Source organism: Delphinapterus leucas, chromosome 2, assembly GCF_059928025.1.
Source record: "Delphinapterus leucas isolate spDelLeu-1000000601 "Yukka" chromosome 2, BTC_Dleu_Yukka2, whole genome shotgun sequence".
Lineage (NCBI taxonomy): Eukaryota > Metazoa > Chordata > Mammalia > Artiodactyla > Monodontidae > Delphinapterus > Delphinapterus leucas.
In genome coordinates this window covers 169463156-169480817 of record NC_143130.1, presented here as the reverse complement: position 1 = coordinate 169480817, position 17662 = coordinate 169463156, and the positions used below count along the sequence as shown (strand labels likewise).

The window sequence follows — 17662 nt, the reverse complement described above, 5'->3', positions numbered from 1 at the left end:
AGAGATTTGTTTGAAGGACTTCACTAGTTTTGAATGTACAATTAGTGGTGCCTTAAAAAAAAAAAAAAATTGTGTCAAAAAGAAAAAGGAAATGCACACAATAAATTGGATATTGAACATTAAAATAACCTCAGAAAGCGATGTAGTACGTCCTTATGAATCCTTTGTGTACTCTCTGCTTGAAACTATCACTCGGTATCAAATGTTTGAGTAGGATCCATAGAATTCCATTAACAATTTCACAAAAGAAGCACATACACTTTCGGTTCTCTTCAACTACAATGAGGAGAGATTTAAAACTCTCCAAACTCCTATTTTGCTCCTCGAAATCACATTTTGACTTCAAGAACTAAAATGAAATGGGCTTGAGTAGTGAAGGAAAAAGCACCAAAAAAATAGAGCTGTGTGGGAATGGGGCGGGGGCGGGGAGGAGGGGGGACCAACAGGAGAGAGACGCCAAGATACCCTCACTTCCAGCAAAGTCCTGGGTTTTTACTGTGACAGTTTGCGGTATTTTCTCACAAACACAATTCACGTGGTTAGAGTGAAAGGAAAGCAAAAGAAGAAGGAAAAAAACCTTTCTTTGATCCCCGCCCAGGTAGGCAGATCTGAAGATTCCTTCTCTAGTTCGCACTGCATCGTCACTTAGCCATCCACTTTGTAGTTATCAAATGGCTGAATAAAGAAGGGGTTAGGGGTGGCAGAGAACCACCACCATGCAAACAAACAAGCAAACAATCAACCTCTCAATCACTGCATTACTAACCACTATTTACACCCTTTGACTTAAGTGGTAATGAGTTCATCAATATTTAAAGGACAATAACTGTGTGATAAAACTCTAGAATCTTAAAACCAAAGAAAAGTACAGAAGGTGACATTTACCCTTTCTCTCCCCGCCCTCCCCCCTTCACTGGCCATCACACAGAATGGAAGCAGTCTCTCTCTCAGCAGGCTATTGTCCTAAGTAACAGCTGCCAGATGCTGTTCTTAGAGCAGATACAGGAGTGCAAGGAAAAAAGGAGTTGAAATTTACAGCTTAAAATCTCAGAATGTTATGCCTGAGAGGAACCGCAGAACTCATGTAGTTCAACATACTTATTTTAGTATTGAATCAATGGATTCTATAAGGATTCTAGATTCATTCATTTAATATAAAATGAACGGACTCTATGAAGGCTAGGTTCCAATTCCAACTCTGTCTCTGACCAGCTATCTGACTCAAGCAAACCCCTTACCTCCCATAGGCCCATTCATTCAATACTAAAATAAGCGTGTTGAACTAGATGAATTCTATAGTCCCTCTCAGCCATAACATTCTAAGATTTTAAGCTCTAAATTTCAAGTACTTTTTTTTTTCCTATTAAAAGTGAGTGGCCTTTTTACAGAAATTGATAAACTGATTCTAAAATTCATATGAAAATGTTAGGGAACCAGAACAGCCTAAACAATCTTGAAAGAGAAAAAAGGTGGAGGATGTACACTTGCCAATTTCAAAATTTAATATATAGTTACAGTATTCAAAACAATACTAGCATAAGGATGGATGTATACATCCGTGAGATAGAACTGAGAATCCAAGAACAAAGTCATACACCCATGGGCAACTGATTTTCAACAAAGGTGGCAAGAAAATTTGATGAGGAAATAGTCTTTTCAACAAATGATGCTGGGCTACTGGATATCTAAATGCAAAAGAATGAAATCAGACCCCTACCTCACATCATACATAAAAGTTAACTCAAAATGGATCAAAGACTCAAATGTAAGAAATATATTAAACCATAAAGCTCTCAGGAAAAAAAAAGCAATGGGTTTCTAAGATATGACACCAATAGCACAAGGGACCAGAGAATAAAACAGATAAATTAAGGCTTCATCAAAATTAAAAACTTTTGTGTTTCAAAGGACACTATCAAGGTAGTGAAAAAACAAACAGAATGGGAAAAAATATTTGCAAATCATACATATGATAAGGATTTAGTATCCAGAGTGTATAAAAAACTCTTTAAGTCAACAATAAAAAGATAAATGACCCAATTTAAAAATAGGCAAAGGATCTGAACAGACATTTGTCCGAAGAAGATATACAAACAGCCAATGAGTACAGAAAAGAAGCTCAAAATCATCAGTCATTAGAGAAATGCAAATCGAAACCACAATGAGATACCTCTTCACACACACTAAAACGGCTAAAATAAAAAAGATGGTGAGTAACCAGTGTTGCCGAGGACATAGGAATGTAACATGGTGCAGTCACTTTGGAAAACAGTCTGGCAATTTCCCAAAAGGTTACACAGAGTTACCGTATGACCCAGCAATTCTACGCTTAACGTATATGCCTCCCCAAATCGAAAACATATGCCCATACAAAAAACCTGTACACAAATGTTCATAACAGCATTATTCATAATAGCCAAAAAGTGGAAACAAACCAAATGTCTCTCAACTGATGAGTGGATAAACAAAATGCAGTATATCCATATGGAATATTATTCAGCCATAAAAAGAATACTGATACATGCTACAGCATCGATGAATCTTAAAAGTTATGCTAAGTGAAAGAAGTCAGACACAAAAGGCCACATACTGTATGATTCCATTTTTATGAACTGTCCAGAATAGGTAAATTCACAGAGACAGAAGATAGATTAATGCTTGCCTGGGGCTGAGGAGAAGCAAGAATGGGGAGTGACTGCTAACGGGTACGGAGTTTCTTTTCGGGGCGATGAAGTATTCTGGAATTAGATGGTGGTAATGGTTGCACAACTCTGTAAATGTACTAAAAAAAAAAAAATAAATGTAAAAGAGTGAACTTTAAAAGTATGTGAATCGTATCTCAAATTTTTTTAAAAAGGCAAAGGCCCTCCTTAGAAAATTGATTTTCTCACTTCTGTTTCAGGCCACCTACTGGTTCATGAAAATATAGAAAGTTTGCAATGATGCTTGACATTTATAATCCCAATGCTACAAATATTACAACAAAATCTCTTTTTAACCAAATTATAGATATCAGCTGATGGTCCGTTGTGTTTATTCTGCCTCTGCACAATGACGATCTGAAAGTGCCTCTGAGTTCATGATTTACCTCAGAGTCCTTTTTAAAATTTATATTTTTCTTAAGTAACTGAGACTAAACAAATGACTTCATTTTAGAAATTTTAGTAATACTGTCACCTAGAAACAGGTAAAAATATTGCTCCTGCATTGACATTAGTTAGCACAGCCATCTTCAAGCAGTACTTTAAAATTTAATTCCTGTTCATAGGACAATAAAAACGCTAGGCAAGAGACAATTTTTCAATATCACTATTGCAATGTAATATGTATAACCAGATGCTTTAAGCCATGAAACAAATGCAGACTTTCTTTCCCCTGGAATATAAATAGGATTCTAGGCTTACTCTATTCAGTAGTAAGAGTTTAAGTGATTTTTTTTTCAAAGCTCTGCAAAGAAAACATACTCTTTATCTTCATCGTCTGTAACTTGTTTTGTGTGTCTGGTTTTCAGTACCAGAAGGCTGGAAACTTTGCATTAGCAATTTAACTCACAATAAGAGCTTTCTAAGCATTTGAAATAGAGTGAAATATTAATTCTTGTCTGATATCACTGGGTTGTATTATACATAGTTCCATATAAGTTAAACAAGAAATCTGACCCTTCTAAAAATGCTTAAGTGTAAAGAGTAGGGTTTAAATAAGAAATAAACATCAAGGTCTGTCATGATTAAGCTACATTCTAAAAAAGCACCCACAGATTACAATAGGGTGACATGACTTTCATTTTTAAGTCAATGAGAACTGCATATACTGTTTTTACTCTTAAACACAAGTGGTTTATACTGTATCAGGGCTGCTAGCCCCAAGAAAGAGATGAACATAGAATGGATGGCCTTATTCAACTTCAGTATTATTTCTGTAGTAATGTGTATAAAATCCAACCACTGCTTGGGCAACCTTAGGAGAAAGCAAGCCTAAGAGATGAAGACCTTCACACCTTTTAATTATACTGTTACCTTATAAAAATATGAGGTTCAACATTTGTTTCCCTAAAAGCAAAGCACAAAACAGTCTCCAGTACAGTAACCTAGCTGATACTTAAGATGTGTTTAAAATGCATGCAGGACCTTTAAGACTAGAGCACGTCAGGGAGCTTTTCTGAATTATGCATATTCAAATGATGGTGTTATAATTCAAGCTGAACAACAACAACAACAAAGTCTTGACAAAAAAGGAAATGGGAGAAATAAAAACTGGTTTCTGAGTCAAATGTGTACCATCTCACAGTAGAGTGAAGTACTGGGAAACGTAGGCATGGAGCAGATAAGCTCCCTGGGAAGAAAACTGCATACAGGAATGCAAAAGAATTACAGCACACACTCTGTTTTTTTTGTTTTTTAAATACATAGGCTCAAAAAACTGTTTCATCAGGGTTTTCTTATAGTGCATCTTTTTAAGATAAATTCTCATTTTTCATTCCAGAAAATGTAAGAAACAGTTTGCAAGAATTCATGCAAACATGTTTCTCTAAGGCCATGAACTGGTTTGCTAAGTTGCATTGTTTTATTCAAGTAACAAGCCCTTCTAGAATAAGGGGTCTCTAAAGGAAGCCAATCACCTTCAACTCCAGGGCCTGCACACTTGTAAGGATCTCTCACTCTGAAAGCCAAAAGGTAGCATGCTCATTTCAGCATTAGCAATATGGTTTCTATTTACATTTTTAAAAATCTAATGCATGTTAAGTTTTTCTGGCAGATTCTTTTTGTATGTTACAAAACGAAAATGCAAAAGCTTAGAGTAAGAATCCTTTTTTCTTAGAAAGGTCAAACAGATACTTCTTGACATCATGTCCTTTACACAATGGCATACTGTTCATATAAAAGGTCTCTTATCCTATAAAAATCTTGACAAAGGCAGCCTTCTAATCCAATGCGTCCAGTTTCCGTCTAGAAACCAAGTAAAAAAAAATAAGTTATTTAGCAGACTTTCTATCCATTAACATGCAGACATAATAACCAAAATATATTAACTAGATTGCTCTATGACTGACTAGGAAATGGACTGCTCTGATTCACAGAATATGGATATAATATTCAAGTCATGAATTTTACATAGACACATAAATGTCACAGGATTCAAATAATAAAAATTTACAATAAAATTATATATCACGTCTTTGAGAGTCACTTTTAAAAGCCGTCAAGGTCATCACTATAAATGTGATGTCTTCACTATAAATTACTGATCTCCAGTTTGTAAAATTAATTCAATCAAGAATTACAGAATTCAAAATAACTAAACATCAGGAGCATCTGTTCAATTCAGCCCTTCTTAAAAACACACTTACTCTACGGACTGCTACTTGATTGTTGCAAACGAGTACACCTCCTACGAACTCAGCTTGGATCCCCTCCCTTAAAAGAACTTGTTTGAAGTCCGACAGTCTTGGTTCATTCATAAAAACTGACTGATGTCCAGGGACCTTAGATAAGGTTAAAGGGGAAAGAAGAACTTCAAATAAAACACCAGACACACAGTTGTACCGAATAAAGTGAAATAACACATGATCTCTAAGATATTTCCTATTATCCCCTGAATTCCTTTGACAGATCATTTCAAGACTATAAATCACATTCCAAGTTGTTAGTCTGAATTTTACCTCATTATTTTACATTACAAAGCCCTTCACATTTTCTGAATGTTTCACAATCAATTTTATTAGTCGTGCCTCACAATAACAGAACGCCGTTTGATAATGTTATGCTCTTCACTCCCCCACTTGCCTAAGGGGGTCAACTAGAGTGCGAGTAGGCAGAACTGAACAAAAAAATTCATTTTCCAGATCCCAGTCCTTTGTATACAGTTCAGAGGATAATTCTCCCCTGATCCCACTTCCACTTTCCTTCCTCCCTCACAGTGAATGCGTGGGTTTTAGAATCAGAAAGGCAAGCGGTTCAACCTAATGCCGCTGCTTTGAATATATTCTCTAGCCATAGAGGACATGTGCTCTGAAGTTGCTTTGACGAGTGCCGGCTTTAGCACAGAGAGAAGAAAGTTCCTAATTCCTCCCCACAATTTTGTTGTACTTGAAGGGAATCCAATGACAGAGGCCGTCTCTCCATTCTTTATTGCATAGAAGGGCCAAAGACATCACTTGACAGTCGTGTCAGACTCTCATAATATAGTTTTAATATTGCTGTAAGTTAATTACCTGGAAGCTCTGCCAGTTAACTAGCTATCTCTTGAGAACACGTAAATAAAATACTAGACTAAAACTATACCTATAGGAAATAAATGATTTCTAACTGTATCAAAACCAAAAGTGGTTAAGTTGAATCAATAACACACAAAAATGGAGTACAAGAGTATAACATTCTTAGAAAATTATAAATCTCCTGACTGGAAGCAGGTAGATGACCCTCACAATCATCAAACTTAATATTTAAAAATCCATGCTGAAAAACAAATCATGAAACAATTATGTATCTTATAAGAAGATCTGCTAAAGGTTTCCTTACTATCGTTATCATTCTCTAGCCATAGAGGACATATGCACGCACACTGAGACACATCTTAATTTTTTTAAACTCCAAAATGAGCCTATACATGACATATTTTAAATGGTTAAAAACATTTAAAAAAACATTCAAAGGATGACAAATTAAAGGAGAGAGAGAAGCAGCGCAAGCTTTTTACCTCATGAGGTGGTAAGGGTTCCAAAGTAGGAATGATCTCACTTTCTTCACCTGTTTCTTTCTCATCGTCTCCAAACAGACTTTTCATGGCCTTCTGCTGTGCTATAACGCTAGAATCTGAAGGAGCGTCCACTTGCATTTCTGAGTCTTCTCCGTCATCCTTTAGTTCTCCTTCTTCTAAAATAACTCCTGTGTCCACTTTGGAAACTCTCATGTCTAAGACACCATCTATCCAAGCTAATTCAGCATCTTTTGCCTTACAAAACTGAAGGGAGCTGACAAGCGAATCTTTTAATCTCACCTAGATATGATGCAAAGGGGAGGGAGAGAAATAATGCCCAAAGAGTATAACTTAACAATTAAATATGATCTATTATTATTTTCGAACTCTAGTACTGTGTATTAAAATTTGAAAATCTTTCATTCATCTGATCTTCACTGTAACTGGTAATGACCTAATGGCCTGTAAAATCATAGGGCCCCTGTCTACTTTCTTAAGGTTCTTAACCTTGACTGTACATTGGGACCACACGGGAATTTTTTTTTTTTTTTTTTTAACATTAATGCCAGGGTCCCACCTCCAGTGATTCTAATATAACTGGTGAGACTAAGGCCAGAACATTGAGCCCCTTGACTCCCCCAAAGCTCTCCAGATGTGTAGCCTGGGTGGAGAACCACTGATCAGTCTCATCCCCTAGGACCTGATGCTACTTCAGAAGTACTGAATGGCTTAGGGTTTCCTCAATATACCACACAGTTTCACACCTCCATATTGCTGGAACGCTGCTTCCTCTTGTTCTGCCCAGAATGACGCTGCTGCCTGGTGAATTCCAATCCATTTTTTCCAAACAAATATAGACACCACTCTTGCCTTACCTGATACCATCTCCCACTACCAGATATGAGTTAACAAAGCCTTCCTCTGTGCCATTCCTGCTTTCTATACCTGTCTCCATTTTTTTCAATTAGGAATAGAACCTTAACATCTGTGAATTTTTAGAAAACTTTTGAATTCCTAAACACTCCCCATTCCCCTCACCTCTATACTTTCACAAATGTTGTTCCCTCTGCCTGGAACACTTTTTCTCCCTCTCTTTACCACTCTATATACCACCCTGGTAACCAATCTAAATAGCCGTCGGGATTCAGCCTAGTTATCCCTTCCTCTGGGAAACTGTTTCTAAACCTCCCAAATTTGGGTTGGAATCTCCCTCTTTATGCTCTCATAGCATCCTGTACTTCCTCCATCAGAGGTATAACAGTATGATAAATGCTATTTCCTTGGTACAAGCCCCACAGACTATAAAATCTGCTAGGACAAGGGACCACATTTGTTTCGCTCACCACTGTATTCCTAATCTATCTGTCCTAATCTGCAACGAAAAGTACTTACTTCTATGTGGCTCAAATGCCAGCACACTCACCTGGTAGATATGAGTTTCACTAGTGGCATCGACTGTTTCATGTAGCTTTGGCATGTACACTTTAATATCTTTCCCACCAAACCCACGGCAGCACTCTGCAAGATCCTGACTGGCCTCTGGTGGTCCATGGACAATGATCAACTGTCGTGGTTTCATTTGATTGATGATTTTTTTAATGGAATCCCCATCAGAGCGTCCTTCATAGTCTATGTAAGTAACCCTGGCTCTGTAATTACATGATTATTCAAGCTTACTTTTCTGGTAAGTTAATTCTAAAATTAGGTTTTTAATGGCTTTTATCATCAGGAAAGAAATGTATCAATATGTAGAATGAGGAGTTGAGGAATACATGTGTTATATTGTTAATATGTATTATTGAGCTCTTAGCCATACCCAAGAATGTATACTAGATGATACCACTAGACAAAAAGCCACTTTGCTCTCTGATAACTTTAAAAAATATATTCCAAAATGATCATTTACTGGTGTTAACTGCACTAAATAGAGAAAAAAAGGTTCACAATTTTTTAAGGCACAGTGGTTATTTTTAAGGCACAGTGGTTATTTTTAAGGCACAGTGGTTATTTTTAAGACATAGTGGTATTTTTAAGACATAGTGGTATTTTTAAGATGTTAATGCACTCGCAGAGATGTTTGAGTCAAGGAGTTTATTTTATTAAACAAGCGTTTAGAAAAATTAAACTTGGAATTATACAAGCTCACCTGCTACTAGGCTTACTAGAAAGACCAGAAAGAATGTTTTTTCACATACATGTACAATTTAAAGTTTAACCCCCTCCTCACCACCAATTCATTTTGGCATTCAAATATCATTAATGAAGGGAAAAAAGAACACCATACTTCACAAGAAGAAAAAAATTACATTTTAAAAGCACAAACTTACTAGAGGATATTCAGAAATCTCACTTTTGAAACAATGTAAATTATGTGACTCAAGCGCTTGAAATTTTACCTCCTAATCTATGCTCCAAATGCAACAAGAGCACTTACTTTATTTCTATAGATTCTGTTGTAGAAATACACTTAGTAGGAACATCAGATAAATCCTGATCCATGGGTTCATCTCCATTTGTCAGGCCAGACTCTAATTTGCTTTTTTCTTCTTCAGTAGCTTGAAGTTCTGGCACTAAGAAATCCTCTGGTCTAAATAAAAAGTCTCTAATTAGAAGCAGTAACAAGCAAGCCAATATTATTTAATACATACAACTAATTAGTAGATGGCATAATTTTTAGATTCCTCACATATATCAAGATTCAAATACACATTTGATCCGAAGTCAGCGCAACTTCACAATATCAATTATCAGATGATTGCATGTATTACGTTCTTTTTTTTTTTTTTTTTTTTTTTTTTTTATTACGTTCTTCATGACCATCAAGGAGTACACTTTAAAACACACCATGTGGGTGAGTGAAAAGGCCCTACCTACACACGTCATTAGAAGACCTTAGTGGCTATCATAAGTATTCTTGCAACCTGGCCCTGCATTTGTTTCAGTAATTCTTTTTCTCAATTTCTGTGGTTTCTCTTGTCAATTTCCAGTCCTTATAAATCTCAGATCTCCTTTGGTTTCCTTAAGACACCCACATTATTCCTTCCCTGCCCGATGAAAGCAGATGACTCTCCATTTTTGCACATTACAGAGAAACCTGAGATACAAAACCATTAGCTCCCTCAAAAGCCTTCATCTTTATTTCAACAAACTACTAGCACAACTATTTTCCAATATCAGAGAGAGTTGTACATTAAAATTAAAAAGCAAACTTTTTTTAATGTTCTCTCTAATCTCTATATTTATCATGCCCTACCCCCAAATCCCCTCACACTCCTGAGAATCCAGGCCTCTGTCGCCCAACATCTAGATTGCTGCAGGAGCCCAACATCTCGAACTGTAATCCACATAACAACCGTAGTAGCAACCACTTAAAGTGCATTTACTATGAGTCAGGTTCTGTGCTAAGCGCCTTCAAAAGCATAACCTTGTTGTATTCTTACCCCCATTTTTCAGATAAGAAAATTGAAGCTAAAGAGCACTGTCCATATGATAAACAGATTGGCCATTAATTAAGTGAAATGGTAAGCAAACTCACCAATACTGTTTAGATTGTTAGTTTTTCTCCCTACTATTTTAGAGGGCCAAGTAAACAGTAGAATTTTCCTAATTAAATTCAAGGATGACCTAAGACCATAGGCTCAAGATATTTACAAAGAAAGTAAAAGAGAGGGAACTAACTGTGTTGCGGTGGCAAGGGAGAGACAGGAAAGTTTTCCAGTGGTTTGTGAGGCCAGATTCAGCAGCCTGAAAGCTTGGGATGGGAAGGTAGAACCAGGCTGAAGGAAGAACATGGGTAAAGGCATGACATGAAAAAGCTGAGCAGGGGGAAACTGAGAGAAGGCTGGAACCACCGGAGTGGAGAACACACACTGCTGTAAGAGAAATATAGAGAAATATAATAGAAAAGTAGGGAGAAACCAAATTGTGAAAGACAGCGTGCATTATGCTAAAAGGCAGTTGACATTTACTGATCTTCATTCAGGGTAGTAGTGTTTTCAAATCTGTGATTAGAATGTGTGATTTCAGTTGTTTTTCTAATAGTGGGTATAGATTTGGTAGATTTTCTATGGTTCCACTCACACTATCTCCTCTTCCTCTTGTAACTAACACGTGTGTGCAGCACTACTTGAGACATAAACCATTTCCCAAACTTAACATAACCTTAGCCATCAAAAGTTCTTCCTATCACATGCTTTTCTCCCATGCACATCCCTTACCTCTTTTTAAGTGGGGAGGGCATGAAAGAGTCCTGATCATCATTTTAAACATTTCACATACCTAAGTAATACAACTACCAGTTTTCCTTTATTATTAACTCTCTATATGTTCCTCGACCTTTCTATTTTTATATTTCAAACTACAAGCTGAGATACTCAGAAACTAAGTACATGATGAGCAGAAAGACCAAATTCTTTGAGCTAAAATGACAATACAGTTACTACCTCCAATCTGTAAGAAAGAAAAACTTGTTTTGCTCACATACTTGATAATTTCTCCATATTCATCCCATTTAATTCTTTCTTCTGGGGCAGGAAACATAGGATAAGACTTTTTAGCCTGTTTGAAGAAACTTCCTTTACGACTACCTTCACCTTTCATCATCAGGTCATGCTTAGTCTTATGAGCTGATGGCTGGTCAACATCTTCCTCAACGTCACTCTCATCACTGGAATCTATGTCTGCCCTAAGGGAGTTTGGGAAAAGGTAAAGGTCATAAAGTCCCCAAAAGACTTTTAATTAATATTTCTAAAATTATTAATGAATTAACATTCACTATTAATTCAATGATAATGATAGTATTACTGGATTGATATTTTGTGACATAGAGCATTAACAGCCAGTTAGTAAATTAACATTAGCACTGAAAGGATTTAGTATTCTAGCACCACTGGAAAGATGTAATAAAAGTAATAAAGTCAAAAGAAAATTTAAATATTTTCAGTTAAACGTTTTTGTCCAGAAATAAGTTATCAAATTACTTATATAAACTTCTAATCTGTCTGGAAACAACTTACTCTTTTGACTGTTCAAGTTTTTTAGCAGCTTCTTTCTTTAGTTTCTCTTTTTCCAAGTATTCTTCAAGTTCTTTCCCTTCAAGTTTCACACGTTTCCTCAACTACAGAAAAATAGCAGATGAAAGGAAATATCAATATTAGGGGGTTAAGGCAGTGGGGTGTGAGATACATCACATCTCTAAATTGATTCATCATCTTTAAACTAAATTTTCCTCTGAAATTATTTAAGTTTCCATTATGTGCAATTACAGATCCTATTTAGATTAGGACTAAAATTGAGCTGTCACATTTCCAGGATGGGTTTAATTTAAATCAAACTGGCTAAAAATCACCAATCAGGCAAAGAAAATACAGAGAAGTATTTTTATAATTTGGTGTAGGTGAGACCTACACATGACATAAAACCCAAAAGAAAACGTGAATAAATATGGTGACAGGGAAAAAAATATTCTGACATTTTAAATCTCATGAAATTTAAAGAAACTGAGAAAATTATTTGCAGCACTATTTGACTATCAGAAGCTACTCTGTCCTAAGAGCGCTTCCAAGTCGGTTAAGAAAAAGATCAAAAAAGGACAAAGTGATATACAAGCAATTTATAAAATAAGAAAAATAATAGCCAAAAAAAGGTATATAACTTTACTAATGATTTTTGAAAAAAATTTAAATGTAATACCATCTTTTAATTTATGAAATTGGCAATGCTAATTACTAATGGGGAAAGGGTACTTTCATCTGCTCTGGGAAAATTAGTGCAACTATGTTAGAAGGCAGTTTGTCAACATCTAAAACGAAAAATGTGCTTGTCGTTTAACACAGCATTTCTACTTCTAGGAATTTATCCTACTGAAATGATCACACAAACATGAAGAAAAAAAGTACATGGCAGCAATGCTTGTAATAGTAAAAAACTGGACATAACTTTAAAATCCATCAACATGGAATGATTAAATCAGTAGTTCCCAAACTTTTTGATCTCTTTTAGACTCTTAAAAATTACTGAGGGCTTCCCTGGTGGTGCAGTGGTTGAGAATCTGCCTGCCAATGCAGGGAACACGGGTTCGAGCCCTGGTCTGGGAAGATCCCACATGCCGCGGAGCAACTAGGCCCGTGAGCCACAACTACCGAGCCTGCGCGTCTGGAGTCTGTGCTCCGCAACAAGAGAGGCCGCGATAGTGAGAGGCATGCACCCCCATGAAGAGTGGCCCCCGCTTGCCGCAACTACAGAAAGCCCTTGCACAGAAATGAAGACCCAACACAGCCAAAAAAAAAAAAAATTCTGAGAACCTCAAATAATTTTTGGGTTTTGTGGGTTATATTTATTAATACTTACCATATCAGAAATTAAAACTGAGAGATTTAAAAAATATTTATCTGTTCATTAAAAAGTAATAAAACCATTCATTACATGTTAACATTAACATCATTTTTTACAAAAGATAATTATAGTTTCCAAAGCAAAAAAATTAGTAAGATGTATGGCATTATTTTACATTTCTGCCAAGTCTCTTTAATATCTAGCTCAATAGAAGACAGCTGGATTCTCACATCTGCTTCTGCATTCAATCTCTTGCAATATATTGTTTTGGTTAAAGTATATGAAGAAAATCCAGCCTCACACAGATGAATAGTTGGAAAAAATTTTTAAATAGCCTTTTCATGAATATTCTTCTTTGATATTACATTAAAACTCAGAAAGTGGTAGTTTCTTAAAGGTTAGTTGTAATGTGGAATCTGTAACCATGCCGATAACTTTTATACTCTGTTACTAAAATTTACTGATTTATCTTACACTTTGACTGGATCTTTTATTTGTACATTATTTTGCAACTTCATGCAGTAGTTATTTGGAAAATACTAGTTCACTAAGTTACACAGATCTTACAAATATTGACAATATTTTTAAAAATCACACTTGCAAATATCACCACCAATCTCATCAGAAAATTCTTTTAAGTCGTCAGTCTCACAGTGACGGGCGTAAGTTTTCCAAAATTCTAATTTTCACTTGAAAGTTTCAATTTTATCAGATTGAGGCAAGAAATTCTGTCAATTGTTTTCCTTAGATCCACGAGCTCAATTATTTATTTTTGGGAAAATATCTGCCAAGTAGCCAAGTCTGAATAACTATGTCATTACTTCAAGTAAAACCAGTGTTTCAGGGAAAAAAAAGTGGCTAGTTTAACTCAACAACTCAAACAATTACACAAGTGGTTTTCTTCAGGACAAACATCATATTTCAGTATGCAACACAAGTGCTTTTGTATATTTCACATCTTGGCACTCAGGTTATTAAAAAAAACCTTTTTACTAGAAGGATTTAATTAAGTTAGTAACTTTTACTGCTTCATCAAGGACATTCTTAAGTGAAACTGACTTTTTTGAACTACAAGTGTGTGGTAATGAAAAATGCAGTGGTTAATACAGTTCGTACAGGTTAATACAGGTGCCACTGCCCTGATTGATGCTAAGGCACCAGCACTTTACCCACCATTGCTTTCACTCGTCAATATAAATGTACACACAGTTAAAGGCAAATAACATCTTAATATTATCATGAAAAACAGTCTGTGGACTCCATGAAAGCATCTCAGGTAGTCCCCAGGGGTCCTTACACCATACTTTTGGGAACCACTGGATTAAATAATCAAAGTACGTATACATAATGTATTATTAAAGAATTATTAAAAAGAATTCATTCACTTATTCAAAAACATTTGAAAATTTATTAATACCAAGTATTAAATACAGTAAATCTGTATCTACTTTCACTGTTCAAAAATATGTGGATAATTTGGCCCCATTTCTTTAAAAAAAAAAATCATATAGATATTTGTATGTAAAAAGAAAAAGAAATCTAGAACATATATGCTTCAAAAATGTCAAGTCATGACAACTAAATGCAATGTGTAATCCTGGATGGGATTCCGAACAAAAAAGGAAAGGGTTGGGCTTCCCCTGGTGGCGCAGTGCTTGAGAGTCCGCCTGCCGATGCAGGGGACACGGGTTCGTGGCCCGGTCTGGGAAGATCCGCCACATGCCGCGGAGCGGCTAGGCCCATGAGCCATGGCCGCTGAGCCTGCACGTCCGGAGCCTGTGCTCCGCAACGGGAGAGGCCACAACAGTGAGAGGCCCGCGTACCGCAAAAAAAAAAAAAAAAAAAAAGGAAAGGATAATTATAAAGGACATTGTTGGAGCATTCACCAAAAGTCAAGTGGAGTCAGTGGATGAAATGGTAGTATCATATCGGTGCTTATTTCCTTATTTCAATGGATGTATTATACAACAGTTTTGCAGGAGAGTCCTTGTTTCTAGGTAATACACACTGCTGTGTTTAGAGGTAATGATGGAATACCTCCAGCTTACTTTCAAAAAAATATCTAATATTGTGTCTATATGTATAAAAAGAAGTCATAAGGCAAATCCAGTAAAATGTTGACAACTGGGAAATCTGGGTATACTATTTTTTATAACTTTTCTGTTAACATTGAAATTATTTTAAAATAAAAAGCAACAAAAAAAATTAAACCAAAATCAAGTGTTTCTACTATATAGGATGAAAGAGTGATTTACACGTTACACCTGGCATCCCACATTTGCTTACTTGGAAATAAGTTCAATTTAGAAAAGTGTCATTATTTTCCTGTAGTACACACTCTCAGCCATTTACATGGATCTCTATCTTAACCACAAATAAACTTTGACAGAACACTGACCTCATGATTTACTTTATGCCTGTTGCTATAATAAATTTTACTCTCCATCTTATTTTTCATTTAAGGTATCTAAAGTTAATGACTGTATTCAAAAACACATTTCTAGAATAGTCAACCCTAAGATGTTTTTCTCCCTAGTCCTTCACTGTATTACCTCCAAGTTATTCCTTTTTCCTAATCAAATTTACTCCAATTCATTAATCCTTATTCATTTACTGTTTTTGCTCTTCTTAAATGAGTAAGATTTGACTCTAGAGAATGATAAATGTAGATGAAAAAATACCATACATAGTAAACTCTTATCTAACATGATAAGAAATCTGGTTTATTGCCTATTCACCTATTTGGTCATTCATGAATTCAACCAACACATTTATTGAGGACCTTCAATGTACCAAGCACTGTTCTGGGTGCTAGGGATACAAAAAAACAAGATCCCTTTCTCATGGAACTTGTATTCTAGTTGGTAGTAGGAAAAGGAAGACAACAAACAAAGGAAAATATCAGATAGTAATGGGAGCTAGGAAAAATAAAGTAATGTGATGGGTTGGCAACTAACTGAGTAGTAGGCTGGTGGTCAGAGAAGCCCTACCTGAGGAGGTGACCTTTAAACTGAGACTTGAATGACAAGGAGTGACCAAGTGCAAAGCTGGGAAGAACATCAGAGGCAGGAGACCCTGATGCAGTGAAGCAGTGTTGAGCATAAAGACAATGGAATGACATATGGTCAGAAAAGTGGGTGGAGATCAGATCAGTGGGATCTTGAAAGCCCAGGTAAGGAGTGTGAATTTTATTCAAAGAGTAGAAGGAAGCCACCTGAGGGTTTAAGCAAGGGAATGACATGAAATGATGAATTTTTAAAAGATGCCTTTGGGAGTTGTTCAATGGGTACAGAACTTTTTGCAAGATGAAAAGTTCTAGAGATCTATTGTACACCAATGTTCATATAGTTAACACTGCTGTGCTGGACCCTTAAAAATGGTTCAGATGGTAAATTTAATGTTATGTGGCTTTACCACAATAAAATGAGAGACAGAGACAGAGTGAAAGGGAAAGATATGTCTTTGGCCGCTATGAGAAGAAAGGATTAAGGGAGTATAAAAGTAAAAACAGTGAAACCAATTAGAAAACCACTGCACAGTCCAGGCAACACCACTACCATGGGCTAGGATGATTGGGAGTGGAGATGGAGAAAAGTAGACAGATTTAGGATATATCTGGAGGTTGAGTCAATAGGACTTGCTCCTGGATTAGATATGGGTAGTGAGAGAAAAGTAAGGAACTGAAAATAAATTTTAATAATCTGTGCATTAGAAGCCTGGATAGTGGTTACCCTTGGAAGGATAGGGAGGATCAGAAAGGGGGTATCTGGGGTACTGGTAATAGTCTGTTTCTTGATCTGGGTATAAGCTAGACAGGTGTGTTCAATTTGTGAAAATTCATCACGCTGTACACTTACAATATGCAAACTTTTCAGTATATATTACACTTCAATGAACATTTTTAAAATTTCTGTATTTGGGGCTTGAATAAATATGTGGAAAGCACTGCTAGTCCATGACATGAGGAAGACTCAGAGAAGAACAAGTTTGGGAGTAGAGGAGGAATAGTAAAAATTACTTTGGATGTCACCAAGTAGAGGGAAAAGGTGATAGATAATGGAGAGAAAAAGAATAACTACAGAAGAAATACCCCTAACAAGGTGAGAGGGCAAAGAACCCTAGACATATGGGGCTTCCCTGGTGGCGCAGTGGCTGGGAGTCCGCCTGCCAATGCAGGGGACACGGGTTTGAGCCCTGGTCTGGGAGGATCCCACATGCCGCAGAGCAACTATGCCCATGCGCCACAACTACCAAGCCTGCGCTCTAGAGCCCGTGAGCCACAACTACTGAGCCCATGCGCCACAGCTGCTGAAGTCCGCGCGCCTAGAGCCTGTGCCCCGCAAGAGAGAAGCCACCACAATGAGAAGCCCACGCACCGCAACGAAGAGCAGCCCCCGCTCACCGCAACTAGAGAAAACCTGTGCGCAGCAATGAAGACCCAACACAGCCAGAAGATGGAACAATGATGATTAGCAGAAGTGGTGAGGTTCATGAATTGAAAGTCCCAATGGGACCAAAGAATTGTTGGCATGAGAGTACTAGAGAAAGTCAGCTATGAGACCAGAGTGGGATGCTTGAGGGAGAGATCTGGAGATCATAACAAGGTTAAAGGTATGACCATGGGAGTGGACAG

The 17662-nt window shown here is 36.6% G+C and overlaps 1 protein-coding gene across 4 annotated transcripts in view; it reads right to left on the bottom strand.

The window, feature by feature from the left end:
• Positions 1-2587: 2587 nt before the first annotated feature.
• Positions 2588-17662, bottom strand: part of CPSF2 (cleavage and polyadenylation specific factor 2) — a 31100-nt gene continuing 16025 nt past the window's right edge. For all 4 annotated transcript variants that reach the window (XM_022576257.3, XM_089908133.1, XM_022576258.3 and 1 more), the window contains 7 exons: positions 11712-11812; positions 11180-11380; positions 9131-9283; positions 8120-8345; positions 6697-6996; positions 5348-5482; positions 2588-4946 (listed from right to left, as the gene is read on the bottom strand). In XM_022576257.3, the coding sequence (XP_022431965.1) occupies positions 4854-4946; positions 5348-5482; positions 6697-6996; positions 8120-8345; positions 9131-9283; positions 11180-11380; positions 11712-11812 (1209 nt within the window). In that variant the 3' untranslated portion in view covers positions 2588-4853. The remainder of the gene's footprint in view (positions 4947-5347; positions 5483-6696; positions 6997-8119; positions 8346-9130; positions 9284-11179; positions 11381-11711; positions 11813-17662) is intronic.